Source organism: Staurois parvus, unplaced genomic scaffold (assembly GCF_062004578.1).
Source record: "Staurois parvus isolate SC_StPar_1 unplaced genomic scaffold, SC_StPar_1.0 ptg003601l, whole genome shotgun sequence".
Classification (NCBI taxonomy): Eukaryota; Metazoa; Chordata; class Amphibia; order Anura; family Ranidae; genus Staurois; species Staurois parvus.
The window spans coordinates 1,020,650-1,041,810 of NW_028321397.1; the positions used below are offsets into that span (position 1 = coordinate 1,020,650).

The 21,161-nt window shown below is 42.7% G+C and overlaps 1 protein-coding gene across 1 annotated transcript in view; it reads right to left on the reverse strand.

Moving 5' to 3' along the window:
* TDRD12 (tudor domain containing 12) overlaps positions 1-20,821 on the reverse strand; it is an 80,692-nt gene extending 59,871 nt beyond the window's left edge. Inside the window, exons 1-9 of the mRNA XM_089667818.1 lie at positions 20,798-20,821; positions 17,848-17,997; positions 15,336-15,472; positions 14,527-14,646; positions 10,622-10,677; positions 5,584-5,669; positions 4,792-5,491; positions 2,018-2,380; positions 1,709-1,817 (exon numbers count right to left, since the gene is read on the reverse strand). Of these exons, the coding sequence (XP_089523944.1) occupies positions 1,709-1,817; positions 2,018-2,380; positions 4,792-5,491; positions 5,584-5,669; positions 10,622-10,677; positions 14,527-14,646; positions 15,336-15,472; positions 17,848-17,997; positions 20,798-20,821 (1,745 nt within the window). The remainder of the gene's footprint in view (positions 1-1,708; positions 1,818-2,017; positions 2,381-4,791; positions 5,492-5,583; positions 5,670-10,621; positions 10,678-14,526; positions 14,647-15,335; positions 15,473-17,847; positions 17,998-20,797) is intronic.
* Between the last annotated feature and the right edge of the window lie 340 nt (positions 20,822-21,161).

Consider the following 21,161-nt stretch of genomic DNA (forward strand, 5'->3'; position numbering starts at 1 on the left):
CGTCTACAGGGGTACGCCCACTTCAAAATATCATAAAAGAAAAAAGCTTAAAAAAAAACAAACAAAAAAAAAAACAAATACCCTTCCTTTATCCTCCAGACATTACTACAATTATCCTCCTTTGCGTTGTGTGTTTTATTTAGTTTTTTTTCTTTATATAAATGTTGCTAAGAGTTTTACTTGTAATTAGTGTAACAAATGTGTCTACCATTTTTTTGTTACAGCCATAGCAGTCATCATTGGAAGGGCACAGAGCCAGAGGAAGTGAGAAATCACGAAAGCGTCAATGCATTATGCCTGTTTGGAACTGTTCACGTGTTGATTACATATAAAATTATATGGCATCCAAAACTTGATTTTGTAGTAAGTTTTTATGTTTTATATACACTCAGCGGCCACTTTATTAGGTCCATCTTGCTAGTAGCGGGTTGGACCCCCTTTTGCCTTCAGAACTGCCTTCATTTTTCGTAGCATAGATTCAACAAGGTGTTGGAAACATTCCTCAGAGATTTCAGTCCATATTGACATGATAGCATCACGCAGTTGCTGCAGATTTGTTGGATGCACATCCATGATACGAATCTCACTTTCAACCACATCCCAAAGGTGATCTATACTGAATTGAGATCTGGTGACTGTGGAGGCCATTGGAGTACAGTGACCTCATTGTCATGTTCTAGAGACCAGTTGGAGATGATTTGAGCTTTCTGACATGGAGCATTATCCTGCTGGAAGGAGCCATCAGAAGATGGGGACACTGGAGTCATAAAGGGATGGACATGGTCAGCAACAATACTCAGGTAGGCCGTGGAATTTAAACGTTGCTCAGCTGGCAACAAGGGGCCCAAAGTGTGCCAAGAAGATCTCCCCCCACACCATTACACCACCACCAGCCTGAACCATTGATACAAGGCAGGATGGATCCATGAGTTCATGTTGTTTATGCCAAAATCTGACCCTACAACCTGAATGTTGACTCATCAGACCAGGCAACATTTTTCCAATCTTCTATTGTCCAATTTTGGTGAGCCGGTGTGAACTGTAGCCTCCGTTTCCTGTTCTTAGCTGACAGGAGTGGCACCCGGTGTAGTTTTCTGCTGCTGTAGCCCATCTGCTTCAAGGTTCGACATGTGCATTCAGAGATGGTGTTCTGCATACCTTGGTTGTAACGAATAGTTATCTGAGTTACTGTTGCCTTTCTATAATCTCCAACCAGTCTGCCTGTTCTCCTCTGACCCGACATTATCAAGGCATTTTTGTCCACACAACTTCTGCTCACTGGATATTTTCTCTTTTTCAGACCATTCTCTGTAAACCCCAGAGATGGTTGTGTGTGAAAATCCCAGTAGATCAGCAGTTTTTGAAATACTCAGACCAACCTGTCTGGCACCAACAACCATGCCACGTTCAAAGTCACTTAAATACCCTTTCTTCCCCATTCCGATGCTCGGTTTGAACTTCAGCAAGTCGTCTTCACCACGTCTAGATACCTAAATGCATTGAGTTGCTGCCATGTGACTAACAGATTAGCAATTTGTGTTACCAAGCAATTGAACAGGTGGATCCAACAAAGTGGCCGATGAGTGTATATATTGTGTGATCTCCATTTTGGCACATTTAAAGAGGAGCTTATAGTCTCCTGTGTAAAAATTAAAAGTCAGCAGCTACAAAAACTGTAGCTGCTGATTTTTAATAAACAGGCACTCACCTGTCCCATAATCTGTGCTCGCCCCAGCCATTTCCATCTCCTGTCATCTGTCCCCTGCTCAAGGCTTCAGCAAAATGGCAGCCTCCAGCAAGAAGACACAGGAGAATTGCTGGAGGCATTTGACAGAACACGCTGATTTTGGTAACATATTTATTAATGTGGAATGTATGTTTCCGATAAAGAAGATTATGGGTAAAGTTGTAACCAGTGTTCTTGGCATATTATAAATGAGTTACAGAGGAACAAACTTGGCTCAAACAAATCCAAACCATTGGCAAAGAATACAATTAAAACTGGAGAACATCTTACCCTGAATAAGCTCTTGGCCACATTCGTTACTGTTCCAGGCAGAATGTGTCACAGTGTCAGGACCAGTCGCCATTTTCTGTTCCCGAATGCTTGAAGGCTGATGTGGCATGTCCAATGTAAACAATGCATTTCCATTATGAGCTCCAGAGGATCCATTCAGCAAGAAAGATGATGGTCTTCCATGCTGACAGTCCGAGAGTGGAGGTTCATCTGTCTGCAGGAGAACTGGACTAATTCCATTTTGACTTCCCAAGGACTGAGTATTAACTTTCGACAAGAAAGCTGATGGTCTTCCAGTCTGATTGGCCAAGACTGGTGGTTTACCTTTCTGCTGGAGGGCCGATCCACTTTCCTGCTGGATATCTGCAAAGAGAGATTTATCTTTTGATAAGAGAAATTATACATTTCTGCTTTGGATGCTCCAGACTCGGCTACCCATGACATGATGCACTATGCTGCGGATCTATCGATCCATACACCGTACACTGCAGCAAGCATCCATCATTTATTTATTACAGGTACTTACATAGCGCCATCAATTTACACAGCTCTTTACATATATATTGTACATTCACATCACTCCCTAACCCTCAAGGGGCGTATAATCTAAGGTCCCTAACTCACATTCATACATACACATACTAGGGACAATTTAGACAGGAGCCAATTCACCTCCCAGCATGTCTTTGGAGTGTGGGAGGAAACCGGAGTACCTGGAGGAAACCCACGCAAGCACAAGAACATGCAAACTCCAGGCAGGTGGTGCCGTGGTTGGGATTTGAACCAGCACCCCTAATACTGCCAGGCGGAAATGCTAACCATTTAGCCACTGTGCTCCCCATGCACTCCCAATGTCAAGTGCTCATTGGTCAGCACAGCTACGTGATCCTGCTGACCAAAGAGAAGTGCATCTGAGGAATCCTGTTCCAGTAAGGAGCCCCAGAAGAAATAAGTGTTTCTCATTGGTCAGACCGGTTGTGCTGACCAATTAGAGGTTGCCATTGCAAGCATTATGATGGATACTCATTCCAGGGCTGTGTATTGTAGTATACAGACTGCTACACTAGCAGCATGGGCCATCATAGTTTCTATGTGCAGCGGCGTCTGGAGGAATGGTCAGCAAATATGGAGTTAGTTCACTTTTTAATCTTTTGTGAAAAGGTGAACTTAAGCCAGCCATACGTGGATTGAAATGTAGCCAGTTCAGCAAGGACTGGCTGAATTACAATCCATGCATAGGCAGCCTGGTTGTACACACATTGATCTATCGATCGACTTGTGCACAACCAGCTTGTTAACAAAAATTCACTTCTGACAGGTTTTCCCAACATCAAGAAATAAAAAGGTGAAGGGAAGGAGAGATCCGTCACACCATCTGTGACTGATATCCTCAACTCTGATCTCCATGTATTGGGTTAAGGGAGGTGTGTCCCTCCCCTCCAATCAGTGATCAGAGCTGTCCTCACTGAGCCCTGCATTGTAAGACTTCAGATCCAGGCCCCTTGCTTTTCAGAGCTGAGAGATGCTGTGTAAACTCTGGACTTTAAATGGCTGTAGAAGACAGATGGCTACAGATAAATAGGCACAACTTATATAGGAAGATTTGTATTATTTCTTTGTATCATCTGATGCTTCACTGGGTAAAGTGAGGGTTTTCAACCCCTTTAACTAATTAAAGTGGAACTGCACTGAGTTTGAGCACCACAAACCAAAAATGCTAATAAATAAATTTTTTAATATTCAAAGCAAACTCTCCCATCCATCCATGTCTCCATACTTTATTTTGCTGAGGAATAATTTTAAAAACACCCCCCTAGCACTTTTGGCCATGGACATCTTGAGTATGAGCAGAGGATTCAAGTATCATTTACTTCCTGGAATCCATTTGCCCTTAGCTCAGGCATAGGGTGAGCCGAGAACCCTCCCTCCCCTCCTGAAGACTCCTGGGATGTATGACATCATTTGCCTAGGCATAGAAACCAGGAAGTAACTGAAGAAATGTAAAAAAAAAAGTTTAAAACAAGTAAATATGATATACTTTCCTATCTATTTACTAATGCTAGCAGCATCAGGATTAAAAATAGTCCGTGTTGATTGAGAGAGTGAAGTTCTACTTTGAGCTCTGGAAGGTTTTACCCCTTCATAACCAGGCCATTTTTTTGCTATTTGGCACTAAGCCACTTTAACTGGTAATTGTGCAGTCATGCAATGCTGTACCCAACTAAAATGTATATATATATTTTTTCACAGTTTTCTTTTGTTGGTATTTGATCACCACTGGGTTTTTACTTTTTATTATATAAATGAAAAAATATCGAACATTTTGAAAAAAAATATATATATATTTTCTACTTTGTTTTAAAACATCCAATAAAAAAAAAATTAAAATTAAAAAAACCAACACAGGGCTCTCTTTTGTCATTGGCTCAGCTAATCAGCAGGTACCGGCCATAATTTATTGGACGTAATCCGCTGATAGAGAACGACAGCACAGCTGGGGCGGCGTGCGCGCACCCCCTACCCGGAAGTTCTGGATCACATACATGCACATGATCCACCGCAGATGGACCACTCTGCCGCAGTAAATCTGTAGTAGGTGGTCCCTAAGTGGTTAAACATGCAGTTCAGCATTGTTAGATCAAGGTGAGAAATAGAAATCTGTTCTGCCCTACCTGTAGTATGTTTTTCATCCAAACATCTCCATGCTGACCATAGGGTTGAATGCGATGCAATTTTGGGCAAATCTTTTATTGGAGCTTGGGCTTCTTCTTTACTCAGGGGAACAGATTTAACTCCATTCTGGTGTCCTAGTGACTGTAGCTCTTTGATCATAGATCCATTATGGTGTCCTGGTGACTGTAGCTCTTTGACCATAAGTCCATTCTGGTGTCCTTGTGACTGTAGCTTTTTGATCAGGAGTCCATTCTGGTATCCTGGTGACAGCAGCTCATTGACCATGGGTCTATTCTCTTGACCCGGTGACTGTAGCTCATTGACCATGGGTCGATTCTCTTGACCCCATGACTGTAGCTCATTGACCATGGGTCTATTCTCCTGACCTGGTGACTCTAGCTCTTTGACCATGGGTCTATTCTCTTGACCCGGTGACTGTAGCTTTTTGACCATGGGTCTATTCTCTTGACCCTGTGACTCTAGCTCAGTGACCATGGGTCTAGTCTCTTGTACCGGTGACTGCAGCTCTTTAACAATAGGTCTCTTCTGGTGTCCTACAGACTGTAGCTCTTTGACCACACGTGTAGACTGGTTTGCTGAAGACTGTAGCTCTTTGACCATGGATCCACTCTCTTGTCCCGGTGACTGTAGCTCTTTGACCTTTGGTCCATTCTGTTGCCTGGATGACTGTATCCCATTGACCTTGGGAATTATCACACTTCCATTCATCTCGACATCCACAGAATTGTCTTGGTAAAAAGAAGCAAACTTTTTGGCCACTAGGTCATCATTGACACAGAGCTTGAGAGGAAAACACAGAAATGGCAATATTCTCAACTTACCAAGTCAATTTAGACAGTAAAACTTTATGGGTCATTACAAATTCCACTTACCACAGAGTCCTTAGTAGTAATATAAAGGTAAACACTTATGCAGTTGTCCTTCACAGAACAGAACTGAGCCTTGATCTGGGTTGCATCTAGAGGGAAACAGAAAAACATTTAAAGTGTCATTAAACCCACAATCTCCCTTTCACCTGTACAATAACCTAATAGATCAGTATAAGCAAATGTATTTAGAACTGATTAAAAAAAACATTTCCATACAGCTACGTTTTTTCTTTATATATGATTATGTGACCTTTATTGACTTGCTGCCCACCATAGTGTGCAATTGGTGGATGGAGCAAGCAGTTAAACCTTTAGGAAGTTTTGTTTTCCCATGGCCCCCAGTGCGAATTGGCGTTGTTGTGGTTACATGCTTTCATTGATTAAAGAAAAAAAAAAAAAGTATTCTACATATGATTAAAAAATAAACAACCCTTCAGGTCATTATTCTTACCTAAAATAACAATTGTAATACAATAACAATAGTTTGACAGGTGAAGGCGGAGCTTGTTCTGATGGACAACTCCAGTCATCATGTAGGGTACATAGGAGGAAAGAAGGAGTGAATGTCACTCCAGAAGAAGCCATCCCAAGTGACTCTTTTCATCACTTATGGAGTGGCTCCAGCTGCTTGAGTGACATTTACTCCCACATGATAACTGTGGCCAGGGACGTGGATAGTGTGGTATCACCTGTCCTGTACAGGGTCCGTCCAGGCCAGCAGGGGGGCCCAGGCAGCTGGGTGAATTGGCTAGGAGTAGGAGAGGCTTTCTCTGCAGCATCTGAAAGCTGGCTTCTCCTCTCTCTCCTGCTGCCTTTCAGCTGCTGCAGAGAGAGCCATACAGGACCGGTTTCAGTATTTGCTCCCCCCCCCCCACCTTCGGCGCACCCATCATCCCTGTGCTCCATGCACTTCCCCATACTGCCCAGCCCCCCCATGTGTTCCCACCCCTGAAGTGCTGGTGGCGTCCCTCTTCTCCTTCCCACACAACAGGATCCTTCAGGATGCAGAGTGGGGGAAGGGTCAGGTAAATATGTCACATTTACCAGCACACTTCTTTCTTGAATGAATACAATGAGTGGTTGGTACCTATCACTCACTGTGTTCATTCATAACTGAAAAATAGTAAATCGTGTTTTTTTGGGGGGAGGGGGCCCTGTCAGGTTGGCTGTATGGGGCCCCATTGTTTCTAACAGCAGCCCTGACTGTGACTGTCCCTTAGAATCAACTCCGCCTCCTCCTGTCAAAATGATTTTATTTAATTGTATGACAGTTGCTATTTTAGGTAATAATGCTTCAAAGGGTTTTTTATATTAATTATTTCATGCAGTAAATCAATGTCATCCCAAAAGGCAGTAAGGGAAGCATGCGCATCAAGAGTGGCAACACAGAGGTCACAGAATCGGCTTCAATGATGTCGACACTGACAATGGGGCGGTGTATGTAAATAGCAGGATCAACCAGGTTGAAAAATAAAAAACAAACAAAAAGTTTATATTTCAATATAAAAAATATTTCAATATTTTTTATTGAAATGACAAGATACAATAGTAGAAAATGTATCAATAAATCACTCTAGTAGTCACCACTAATACAGTGGTTGCCACAATCTTCTGGGTCGGATGCCAAGCAGCTGCCCCACTGCACACTGACCAAAGGGGGTGACTTGCTCGGCACTGCTGCCATTCACAGCAACCATTTTTATAATACATACAGGACATTGTCTCCAAGCAGATTTGTCCTGAACTTTAGTCAACAGTTGCAATGTATAATGGCTTTACACAGCAAATCCATACAATAAAATAATGGATTAAAAATGTGTTCAGTCATGTGGGAGATAAAATACTTATCCCACACTTAGGCAGGCTTTCTCCTCTCCTTGTGACTGGTCCCCCCAGCCAGTTGCAGCTATCTGGCGTCAACATGTACCATGCAGGACCAGCAGTCCTGCACTGTATATGAGGATGGCAAGGGCCTGCACATATGCCAGTGCATCAAACAGCGCAGGCTGCCGGGGGAGGAAGAAATAAGGTGTTTGTATTGATTTATTTTCTCTCAAGCCCCACGAGCACTTAACCCATGCAGTGCATTCAGAGACATGACTAAATTTAACAGCGGTCTGCAGTGGGACTTTAACCTCCCTGGCGGTCTGATTATTTCAGATTTTTGGTGCTGAAAGCGGTACCATTATTTTGCATGGAAATATGTAGTTTTTTTATTGTAGGCTGTAATTTTTAGGAATAACTCACTGAAATCTGTCCGAACAAGAGTCTAGTAAACATCCCGGGTAGGATAAAATTTGAAACACGAAATCGTAAATTATAATTTAATAAATAATCATAAAAAATAATAATATAATAATAATACATTTAATTCAATAATATAATCAAACCGAAAACACTGAAATTTGAAATAGAGCGCCAAGTTCGTACATTGCTGAGCAAAGTCGCAAAATCGTTTTCAGTGTCTGATGACGAATTTCCCCCACGAATCATTATCACTCAATTCTGCAAGTGGTTCTGATTTACTATCGCTGTTCTCTAGCCGGTCTAAAACCGCTTTTGACCTAAAAGGGACATTTTTTGGACGCCATGGATTTTTCTAAGTTTCCAGGCAGAAAGACAGACAAAATGTAGGCAGGGCACCGGACAAAGCACTAGGGACAATATGTATGTGAAATGGGTTGAAACAGCAATGTTTTACTGTGAAAAACGTGTTTTGAAAAAAATTACATTTTTTAAAATTTTCAAATTTCCCGCCGCCGCCCGTACGTCCCGACGTCACGGGGACCGGAACACAGAAGCCGGATGCCGGCATCAGCCGGAGGAGATGGCCGGGGACGCTTCAGGGGACACATCGTGGGAGCGAAGGACAAGGTAAGTGCTGCAGGGACTCCCTATGCAGCGCCGCATGGTAAGCCCGAGTGTAGCTCGGGGTTACCGCTTTTGGTACTAAAACTCTACCCCGAGCTACACTCGGGAATACCGCCAGGGAGGTTAATTGTGGTCATGGACTGCGGGACTTAGTTAAGTGCTTGCAGCGGAGTTCCAGCCATTTAATTTTTTTTTTTCTAAAGGCACCCACGTGAGAGTGGCAGCTTAGGCAATGCAAGTTGAGATCACCTGTACTTGTAATCCTTTGCTTTCCGTATAAAAAATAAATTTACTTACTGCACCCTCATATTGTGAACGCTGTCATCTTAAGTGTGGGCACCTGAAGCTCGCTCAGACATTCTTCCTGGAAATTGTGCAGCTGGCTACCCAGCATGTACTTCCTGTGTTCGCTCCTGCGCAGCGTGAGGAAGGAGCGATCTCGCACCTGCGGACAGTGAGGAAGGAGCGATCTCGCACCTGGGCAGCGCGAGGAAGGAGCGATCCGGCACCTGGGCAGCGCGAGGAAGGAGCGATCCGGCACCTGGGCAGCGCGAGGAAGGAGCGATCCGGCACCTGGGCAGCGCGAGGAAGGAGCGATCTCGCACCTGCGCAGCGCGAGGAAGGAGCGATCTCGCACCTGCGCAGCGCGAGGAAGGAGCGATCTCGCACCTGCGCAGCGCGAGGAAGGAGCGATCTCGCACCTGCGCAGCGCGAGGAAGGAGCGATCTCGCACCTGCGCAGCATGAAGAAGGAGCGATCTCGCACCTGCAGCGTGAAGAAATCCATGCGATTGCGTCACTTCCTGTCTCATAAGAACACAAGATTTGGGTATCGAGCATTCCCTAGGACTGCTGGAATAGATGACTCTGATATCCCGGAAGCCCTAGGGAATGCCTGATGATGTAATCGCCTAGGCGGCCGGGACCGGAAGTGGAGACAGAAATTACCAATAAAAGGTATTTAGGAGGGAAAAAAAAAAAATCTACATATATATTGCCAAAATGGACTGCGAAGAGGGAGACCATTGTCTTTCAAGGGAGTAAAAAAAAAAAAGGCTGGAACTCCGCTTTAAAGTGTACCCACCACTCCTGTCCACTAGAAAACAATATAGTAAAACATATGCATAATGCTAAAATTTGCTCTGGAATACTTCTGGATGTGTCGGCGGGTGCTGGGAATATCTTTTTCTTGATATGTGATACCCAATTTGACGCAACCTCCCCAATCTGTTTTCCCTTCTTTCCACTTGTTGGGCCTTCATTTTTTGGCAGAAGCACGCTTACCAGGATCCACCACTAGGCCTTTACTTGCATAATTTGCTGTTGTCTTTTTTCCTGATATGGCTATATTGCTGCCCTTTGTACCTAATCTAGTTTACATCATGAGGCTGACACTGGTAAATGCACGCATTTCAGCTAATATTTTGTCATATTGATCACTAATCCACCATTCTATCAACTCCCTGTAGAAGACACGTCACTGAGAGCTGAAACGTGTTGGGGCTCATTCTCATGAGCTAGGCATCAATTGGTGCAAAGTATAAATTGGTTGTTGGTTTTGACATATGTACAATTTGTTATCGATATGGTTTGTTTTTATCATGGTTACTGTGACCTTGTTGGCCTTTTTTTAGATCCTTTTATGAGTTTTCAATATTACTTTTGGCTAGAAGATTGGTGCCTAAAAAATCCCACCCAGTATACACTCTTTTCTTATTCATTGTCAGTAGGGATGGGGCATCTTTAGGATATCCAGGTGTGTGTAGAATTGTTAATATATATTTTTTAAATGATTAAATCTAAAAAAAAAAAAAAAAGTCACTGGGGTCTCTTTAGCTCAGGTTTAGTTCTCATTTTAACCCCTTGACGCCGATCGTATGCAAATATGCGGCCTCTCGGCATGTGGGCCTTGACACTGAGCGGCAGCATTTTTGCGTGCAATTAGAAAATACATATGTCCCCTTTCGATTGGGGCCTTTTCCGATCATGCGACCGCCGTGACGGCGAATCATGGTGTTCACATGACCCTAAAACCCCACCCCACCTCCCAGCTTCTGAAACTCTTAAAGGGCCAGGAGGCGCCGGTGCCAAGAGGTTAAAAATCAATGCACTGTGCAAAAATCTGAACAACCCCATAAACACAAAGACAATGATTAGTCAAAGAACGTTACCCTCTAAGAGTTGATGGAAATAAGAGAGGGCAGCCAAGTCCCAATCCTTTCTTGGCCTATAAAAAATACATAAAGCACACTGTGAGAAATGAAATCATTTGTACAGACATGCACATTTACAGTGGATCCCCTTTTTTGGATCTGTCAAGGGGCCGTAAAAACATTCTAGATAGCATGACAATAGAAAAGAAAAGAAAAAGAGAGAATATTTTAATTTTCAGTGAAAACAGTTTATCTTCGATTGTAAGCTCCCAGGATCAGGGCCCTCCTGTCCCTCTTGTATTGAACTGTATTGTCTCCCGTTATATTGTAAAGTGCTAAACAAACTGTTGGCGCTATATAAATCCTGTATAATAATAATAATATATAAATCCTGTATAATAATAATAATAATAATATATAAATCCTGTATAATAATAATAATATATAAATCCTGTATAATAATAATAATAATATAAAAATCCTGTATAATATGAATAATAATATATAAATCCTGTATAATAATAATATATAAATCCTGTATAATAATAATAATATATAAATCCTGTATAATAATAATATATAAATCCTGTATAATAATAATAATATATAAATCCTGTATAATATTAATAATATTAGATTATTTCTAATTTTCCTGCAAAAGGATTTGTATATCTATCCATCCATTCCAGAGATGTAAACAGCTGTGCCACACAGCACAACTCGGTCTGGCAGGGCAGGAATGCTAATTTTTCCCTGCACTGCTCCCTGTTAGCACATGAGCACTGTAACACAACTGATTGATTCCTAGTGCTGCTTGCTTCTCCCTCTCCCAGTCTAAGCTCTTCTGTACAAGGACTGCAAGAGGTGAATACAAACTGACAGTCGGGTGCTTACACTGCTTAAAGCAGAAGTTTAGGTATGATAACATGGTTATATTGGTCCAGCTTGGACCAAGGTTAGTGTGCAGATATCATTCCTGACCCATACCTGTATAAGCTGCAAATCACTGTAGTGTAGGTGTTCTCTGGTCGGACAAGGTGGAAACCATGTCGTCTACAACCTCATTCGATCAGAGAAAGCCTTGTAATCATTTTAACAAAATACAAGTCTTTCTCTGAATGGAGGCAGTGCTGAGCAGGTCCTGTGATTACTATGCAGAAGGGCAGTGGATGGCACTGGATCCAGATGGTTGCAGCTATCACTGCAGTAGCAGTGACTACTACAGTGCTTTGCAGCTTACACAGAGATCGTTTAGGTATGAGATCTGCATAGTTACTTTGGTCATTGCTGGACCAATAAAATGAATGATGCTATAAGGTATGGTCAAAGCTGATTTGGCCATACCTCTCCTGGGGGTCATGGGAGTGCACTTAGTTCTGCATTCGTGACTCTGATTCAGCTGAGCGGGTTTAAGTCCACTGTCGGCTGACGCCACAGAGCTGGTCCAGGCTCTGCAGGGATCCTGGCAATAATGTCGGGATCAGCCCAGATGCCTTACCAGCCGCTTGCTGATTCTTTCAGCGCGCAACTGAGAGCCTGAGACAGCCGCTCCCACCCTTTTCGCAGCTTAATGCTCCAGTGGGTGTTGGAGGGGGAAGAGCAGAGAGCCGGTAACTGACAGTCACTGCTCTCTACTCACTGAAGACCAAGAAAGAAGCGATCAGCAGTCATGTGATCGCTCAGTTCTTAATCTCAGAGCCAATCAGGGGACAACTGCAACATCGGATTCATGCTGCAGCCATCTATATGGGTATGTATGTATGTTTGTTTTCCCGCACTTCTCTTTTAACCAATTCCCGAACATCTTATAGCAGAAATACTGCTGCAGGGCGGCACGGGTGCGCAAAATCACATATATTTCTGGGTAGGGGGGCACCCTACCCACGCCACCATATGCAGTTGCGGCTGTCAATCACCGGGTCCCGGTTGGTGATTACTCACTGGCACCCGGTGATTGCCGAGCATCTCTGACGGGGAGAACTGTTTGTACACAAAACAGTTCTCCTGCCTGTCAGCTCATGCACACTGCACACATGCATAGCACAGCCATCCAAAGCAGTGTACTTACAGTGAAGCACACGACACAGCACATAGTGAAACAGCACACAATTAACCCTTTGATCACCCCTCATGTTAACCCCTTCCTGCCCAGTGCCATTAGTACAGTGTCAGTGCTTTTTTCTTAGCACTGATCACAGTGAAGCACACAAACACCGCCCCATAGTAAAACACACACAGTTAACCCTTTGATTGCCCCTCATGTTAACCCCTTCCTGCCCAGTGCCATTGGGACAGTGTCAGTGCTTTTTTTTTTTTATAGCACTGATCACTGTATTGGTGTCACTGGGGATGTCAGTGACACCAAGCCAGTCCCCCCCCGTGTCAGAATGCACACCGCAGTCCCACTATAAGTCGCTGATCGCCGCCATTACTAGTAGAAAAAAAAATCCCAGTATTTATATCGCCATTTGTAAACACTATAACTTTCATGTAAACAATTAATTTACACGTATTGGGTTTCTTTTTTTTTTTTTTTTTTTTTTTTTTAGCAAAGACATGTAGCAGAATACATTTTGGCCTAAATTTGATTTTTTACTGGATATGTTTAAAAGCAAAAAGTCAAAAATATAATTTATCAAAATTGTCGGGTCTTTTTTTTATAGCGCAAAAACTAAAGTACGAAGAGGTGATCAAATACCACTGAAAGAAAGCTCAATTCGTCGGGAAAAAAATGATGTAAATTTAATTTAGGTGCAGCATTGCATGACCGTGCAATAGTCAGTTAAAGTAATGCAGCGCCGTAACGCAAAAAATGGCCTGGTCAGGAAGGGGGGGAATCCTCAGGAGGGCGAGGGGTTAAGGAACTTCACCTAGTACTGGGATGACATCATCCTCACACAGGCGGGAAACAGAGAAGTGGGAGGGGTTACCATGAAAAAAAAAAAGGGGAAACTGTATTAAATGCTTACAGTAATTTTCATTTCCTGACACCAATCCATGGAAGTATACATGTGGTAGCATGCTGCTATGTTGGCACAAGGAAAACTGTAACAAATATTTACCATAATTTTCCTTTTCTGGCACTAAACCATGGCAGCATACTACAACATGTATGATGCCATGTTGGCACCAAGAAAATGTACCCCCCCCCCAAAATAAACACTGCAATTTGGTTACAGGGGAAGGTCGGCTTTAAATACATTCAGTGATGTATTAGTGAACATTCTCTCTATATATATCCTTGGAGTTCAGTTGAAAAAAAAAAGATGCAATCTATTATTCATCGTCTTTATATACATATATATACAAACACAAAAGACCTGGCAACCTACCCTGTAAAATAATTGCCAAGAGAATTCATGGAAAAAGTCGCTTACGAGTGACGGTCCATGCAATCGCCAAGAGTCGGATACGACGGAATTGATAGATAGGATATAGATAGATAGATAATAGATAGATAGATGATAGATAGATAGATAGATAGATAGATAGATAGATAGATATATAGATAGATAGGATATAGGGGATAGATAGATAGATAGATAGATAGATAGATAGATAGATAGATAGATAGATAGATAGATAGATAGATAGGATATAGGGGATAGATAGATAGATAGATAGATAGATAGATAGATAGATAGATAGATAGATAGGATATAGGGGATAGATAGATAGATAGATAGATAGATAGATAGATAGATAGATAGATAGATAGATAGGATATAGGGGGTAGATAGATAGATAGATAATGATAGATTGATAGATAGATAGATAGATAGATAGATAGATAGGATATAGGGGATAGATAGATAGATAGATAGATAGATAGATAGATAGATAGATAGATAGATAGATAGATAGATATACAAACACAGACCAAACCTCTACCAGTGGTTATTATATTCTGATATTAAACTCACCGAAAGTGCATTTTGTTCTCGTACACGTCGAAGCCGAGCGAAATCGGCCGGATCTGGTGTAACTTAAATTTCTTCGCTCGAAATGGAAGCCGATTCCACTCCTCTATAGGAAATCGAATGCTGCATTCACAGAAGCACATGCGTAGTTGTTGGAGAATGTCAACAGACCCAAGATACAGACAATAAAACAAACCTACGTTTCATAGGGCATTTAAGGGCCTCTGCCTATGACAGCCATACAGGAGGGGTGATTCCCCGCCAGCACCTGGCAATCGCTGCGTATCAGCGACGGGGGAGAGACCTATGTATAAACAACACAGATCTCTCCCGTCAGCTCCTGCACACGGATTTGTATTGCTCTGCATAGGAGAGCAATACAAAGCAATGTGCTTACAGTGTAAAGCACACATAGTAAAGCGGCACACAATTAACCCTTTGATCGCCCCTCATGTTAACCCCTTCCTGCCCAGTGTCATTAGTACAGTGTCAGTGCTTTTCACGGGAGCACAAAATCACGTATATTTCCGGGTATGGAGCGCCCTACCCACGCCACCATATGCAGCTGCAGCTGTCAATCACCAGGTCCCAGTTGGTGATTACTCGCTGGCACCCGGTGATTGCCGAGCATCTCCAACAGGGAGAACTGTTTGTACACAAAACAGTTCTCCTCCCTGTCAGCTCGTGCACACTGCACACATGCATAACACAGCCATCCAAAGCAGTGTACTTACAGTTAAGTACATGGACACAGCACATAGTGAAACCGTGTTTTAACAAAAATAAACGTCATCCAGTTACGGTTTACATACTTGGACTTTCTGATGGGTGTGAACATGGCATGATCCAGCAGAAAACATTCAACCAATTCGTCCTGAGCACTGCAAGTGTCGGATTCCAGAGCTGCCCGGCACCAGCTCTTCAGTTCTTCACAGAACACCATACACAGCTGCAAAAGAACAAGATCTGGGTCATAAATGTTTTGTAGTAAAAATCTCCTTAACCCCCTCCCGTCCGGCCGTTGTATATAAACGGCCTGTCGGTGGCAGTGCAGGGTCGGGTGGCCGTTTATAAACGGCCTCCCCGCACCCTGCTTGTGCGCGCTCCCTGGGTGCACGCAGCACCACGATCCGGTGCCCGCTGTGTCCTGCGGACCCATTGGTACACCGATCGTCAGACGGGACCTCTGTGCGAGGTCCCGATCATGTGATCGCTGATTGGCAAATCAGTGATCACATGCAGAGGAGTAAGCAAGATGTCACTTCTGACATCCTTGCTTACTACGTGTGAAATCTGTGAATGATCATGAGGTCACATGGTACAAGGCTATTCACAACAGCCTTGTACCATGTGACAAGTGTGACCAATCACAGCTCACACAGTATTTCTCAATGGCTGCAAGAATGCAGCCAGAGAGAAGGAAAAATAATTGCTTTTACAGCCTTTATGGCTGCATTTTTAGGCTTTCACCTTGTAATCCTGCCATTAGGTCTGTTGTTTTTCAAGAGAACAAGCTGTACTGCAGATGTAGCAGTTAGAGGGTTTGGGTAAACCATTTAACACTAAAAGGGGTGCTTACAAATGATCAGGTTTTATTTATGTAAAACCTTTATCCCGAAAGGAAATAAGCTGTTACTGTAACTGTTTACAAAGTATTATCTGCAGTTCACCTTCAATTTGTTACCGTTGTAAAAGCGTATACCCAGAGACAGACGCAGTCCTCCATTTTGGTAAGAACCTCCATCTTGGCAAAGGGGTTAACCATCCTAACAAACATATTTCCCCCTCATTCTCCCTTTCCCTCTCTGAGAGGCGCAGCGACATATGGCCAGTATGTGTGTGTGTTAGGAATGTCACAGAAGGGTCATAGGAGCTATAAAGCCCCCCAAGGAAGCCGGGGCCTCCCTGTCCAAAGAACCTGCAAATTGTAACACCTCAGAAGAGAAAAGGCAAGCTTTCCCAGGAGCTGAAAGAGATTCCAGCCTAATAAACCTAACTCAGCGTATGTGACAGAATCAGATAACCATTGTTAAAATCCATTTTTCCCCTATGTCTCATATCTTGGAATGTGAGAGACTTACATAAAAACCGGACATATCGTCAGATTGGTCACAAAAAGGCCAACTGTTTGGTAGGTCACTCGCCTTGTCTCGAATACATAGGAAAGCCGAAAAATAGATCTTGTGAACCGTTCAGTGTATAATTTCGTAATTCATATCTAATCAATCCTCAGACGTGTCTGCCTAATAATCTACCCGTGGGTGGAATGTCACTTGTGCAGATGGAAAGTTATGGGCCAAAATATGAGTTATGGGAGATTTTGTCTCTAGTTGAGGTATCCACCCATACCTCCACGCCCTACACGGGGTATTGGTCCTTGACTTCAGAGACACCCCCTGCTGGGGACTACAAAATAGGCTGTCAGGCCTAAGAGTGAAGTTGAAGACGTCTCCCATTTTAACATCAATACCACCTGGGGAGACCCGTGCCCTTTTGCTCTGAAACTTGGATCTGCTAACCCAGAACTTTGGCAAGTACCTTAACCCTTTCACCTCTCTCTGATATCTCTTTGCTGTGCTGTTGGTCTCTGTATGTTTATATATATATATCTTAGTTACATCTTTTCTTTAAATATTTTTATTGCACCCGTTTGACCTTTTAGTAATAAATCTTTCCTTCTGAAAGTGTTGAACTGTTTCTATAACGCTTTATTGCAATTTATGAATTCCTGCCTCTAAAGAGAATGCTACTGTGTTGTTTAACCTTCTGTATTATGCAGACGATTACCTCAACCATTATAGTGTTATTGCTGAGATTGCCGAGTTTCCTCTTTCCCTGTACAAAAAGGAGGTGGTGGCAGTGTGAAGGGTTAATTGCGTAATTAACCTGACCCAGTAACAATCGCTCAGGCTGCCGGTACAATGATTGTGGTCCAATTAGCTGGAGAATCGTTGTGCAGGGTGCAGCTGGGTGTGGCATTGTTATGCACATGACATCGTGGTTTTAGATCGGCTAGTCCTTCGGTCACAGGTTTGGTGAGAAGGTCTGGGGTCTGATGCAGCAATCGTGACAACCATGTCTAAATCTGCTAGTACATCCCAATCCACCCGCCCTCCCCCTCAATTACCAATGCTGCTGTTCATATGTGTTTCTGTTGCTCCTTCATCCAGAGTGTAGGCACCCTAAGGCAGGGTAAATGTTACTAACCAGATCACCATGTGAAAACAGATGGAAAAAAAAAAAGCCTAAATAAAAAACAGAAACTAATGAACTAATGCAGCCACCAGATGGAATATTTTCAAAAAAAGAAAGTCCAAAAGTTACCTGCCCAATGGAAAGCAATGCGGGCCTTAACTCTTCAACGTCTCGGTATTTATTGCCATACAGCATATTAAGGTCCTGAAACAGCTGCTCATACTCCTTGCTTTCTTTCAATCCCAGAATCTCACAGAAGAAGCAGCTTGGATTGATCACCTGGACAAGAATCACATCATTGCCGGTCAGACAAACAGCACACCAACTACAGACAAACTAAAGAATGAAAAGAAAGCTGCTGAACCGTAAAGGATGACAATGCCTTACTATTACAGCAGCATTGAAAACCTGGAGTGTGAGTTCCTTCGGTTGGCCACTGAGCTGCCTAACACACCAGAATAGGCATCTCAAGGACCAACTGAATGCAAGCTGACAACCCTAGTGCCAATTGTAATGTATGGGTTTAGCATTGTCAGCTTGAAACAGGAAGTGCGCTTAATGGGCAGAATCATCAAGTAAGAAACTTTGCAACGTTTTGCAACATTTGTTTCACAAAAGATAAACAGAATTTATCCAGAAAAGTACAGCGAGTTTGCACATGTGAAATACTAAAGAGAGCAATGGTAATATAAAGAACGGAAGGTACAATTCCCATTAGCTGTGCTTTAACCACTTCCTGTCCGGACACTTTTACCCCCTTCCTGTCTAGGCCAATTTTCAGCTTTCAGCGCTCTCACACTTTGACAATTGCGCGGTCATGCAACGCTGTACCCATATGAATTTTTTTACCATTTTTTTTTAGACAGATAAAGCTTTATTTTGGTGGTATTTATTCACCGCTGGGATTTTTATTTTTTTTGCTATATAAATGAAAATGTCCAAAAATTTTGAAAAAAGTGTTTTTCTTATAAAATTTTGCAAATAAATATTATTTCATCATAAATCTTAGCCAAAATGTATTCCGTTATCTTTTTAGTAAAAAAAAAAAAAAATACGCCAAATTAGTTATAACCAAAAATTATCATTTTTAAACATTTATTTTTATATTATTTTTTTTTTTTACATACCGTCACCCTAGCAGTACAGTGTCACCATGGTGACACTGTACTACTTGTGGGGGGTGATGAAGATTTTTTTTTTTTACAGTGATTGCTTTTACACCCATATAGGATGTAAAAGCAATCCTTTCTCTTTCTCTCTGTCTGCATTCTTGTAGCCATTGAGAAATACTATGTGATCTGTGATTGGTCACGGCTTGTCACATGGTACAAGGCTGTTGTGAATAGCCTTGTACCTTGTGATCTCTGTGATCATTCACAGATTTCACATGTAGTAAGCAATGATGTCACAAGTGATGTCTTGCTTACTACTGTTCATGTGAACACTGATTGGCCAATCAGTGATCACATGATCGGGACCTCGTACAGAGGTCCCGTCCGACGATCGGTGTTTCACTGTGTCCGGAGGACACAGCAGGCACCGGATTGCGGTCCTGCGCGCTCCCAGGGAGCGCGCACAACTAAAAATAGTAGGTGCCGTTTATGAACGGCAACCCGCCCCTGGAGTGCCACCGTCCTGCCGTTTAAAAACAGCAGGCGGACAGCAAGTGGTTAAAGAGGGTGTTAAGCCCCGTACACATGATCAGAATATCGGACGAACGATCGTCGGTTTATTTTTTTGCGTGCTAGTCTCATATCGAAAGTGAAGAGGTTACTAAAGTTCCGAATGAAAATTCAGAAGTGATGTAATGTTTTTGTATTGTCAGGCAAAAGCTGTACTGAATAACTGCTTCTCCTCCACCCTATAGCAGAAATACTGCTACAGGGCAGCAGGGGTGCGCAAAATCACGTACATATACACGTGATTTTGCATTTCCAGATAGGCTGCGAGCGCAACCCGTGCTCGCGCCCTACCCACGCCGCTTTTTTACGGCCTCGGCTGCCAATTATTCTCAATTCCCTGAAAACTTACATCTCTACAATATAACCGTTTCAAGCAGCTGCAACCATCCTAATCCTACCGTTTATCTCCTGCACGAATGACTTCAGTCATCACCACTTTCCTCTCCTCCTGAACTGTACTGTTTTTGGGCATGTTTTTTCCCTGCCATCAGTCATTTTGTTCTTGGGCATTATATGAAAGAACACACCCCCAGCATCCCTTTAGACATGCATGCTGAAGCAACTGATCAGCAGACTGCACAGCTAAAGTCTGCAAAACTCAGAGGCCAGCAAGTATGTTCAAAGGGGTGCCTGGCATGTGTTCTTTCATATAACGCTCTTGATAGAGGATCTAAGGCAGGGGGCAGTTACATTTACACCAGTTGGCTGCCCCCTCTCACCATACTTGTCGCAGAGACCAGGAGGCAGAACCAGTGCTGAGTCGCCAAAGACGTATTTCTTTTATTTGATTGAACAATTTTAATTATATGTTGATGGTGGTAGGGGTGGGGCACAAAGGAAGTCATTAGATGCACATATTATACTTTACAAATGTGCAGTATGTTTTTTCAATTTAAGTATAGTGATGTGCTTTAGAAATGTGCTGTGTTAAAAAAAAAATTGATAGAAGTGCTTGATCGTGTGACCTGTCAAAGCTGCATGACTTGACAGCTCTCCATCAGTCATGAAGTTCTCTGTCCTGAATTAAGCAGAGAGCTCTTTGTCAGACACTGCAGGCTACACACCATGGCCTACATTTTATGAATGAGCTGTGATGTGCATATCCCAGCAAAAATGTTATGGAGTAGGTATGGCATTATCTGCTCTCTATTATAAATAGGCCCTTAGGTGGTGTCAGGCTGAGGAGGAGTGGAGATGCAGAGGTCAGTAGCTGGAAAAGAGAAGGTTTTTGCTAGGAGAGGAAGATGAAAAGGAAAACTGGTGTAGAGGTCCTAAAATGGAACACTGTAGGCCAGACCCTCAACATAAAACGGCCTCTCTATAAAAAGACATCTGTTGTAAAAAAAAAAAAAGAAGATATTTTAAATGGGAAAGGTCCTTAAAAACATAACTCTTACCTTCATCACCGATAACTCATACATGTCTGAGATCAAATGTCTAAGGTCACACAGATGAAATCTCTCTAAACTTCTGTAACAGAAAAACAAATATATAGAAAATTACAATTAGTGTGGAACTGAATTCTACAAGGGCAGAGGAATAGTCCCCAGTATGGCCTGTAGTCTTCCAGCAGCTGATATGTTTTCGCTCTCCTGCTGCTACATTCAGCTGCCAGGAGTGAAAGAAAAGTGACGTAAGCAGTGATTAGACAAACTAGAAACTTACACATCGCTATGAACTCCCTGTGTATATGGAGTGCAACACCCGCTCTTTCCTATCTGGAAGGAACAGGCTTCTGCCTACATTAAAGATACAGGTTCT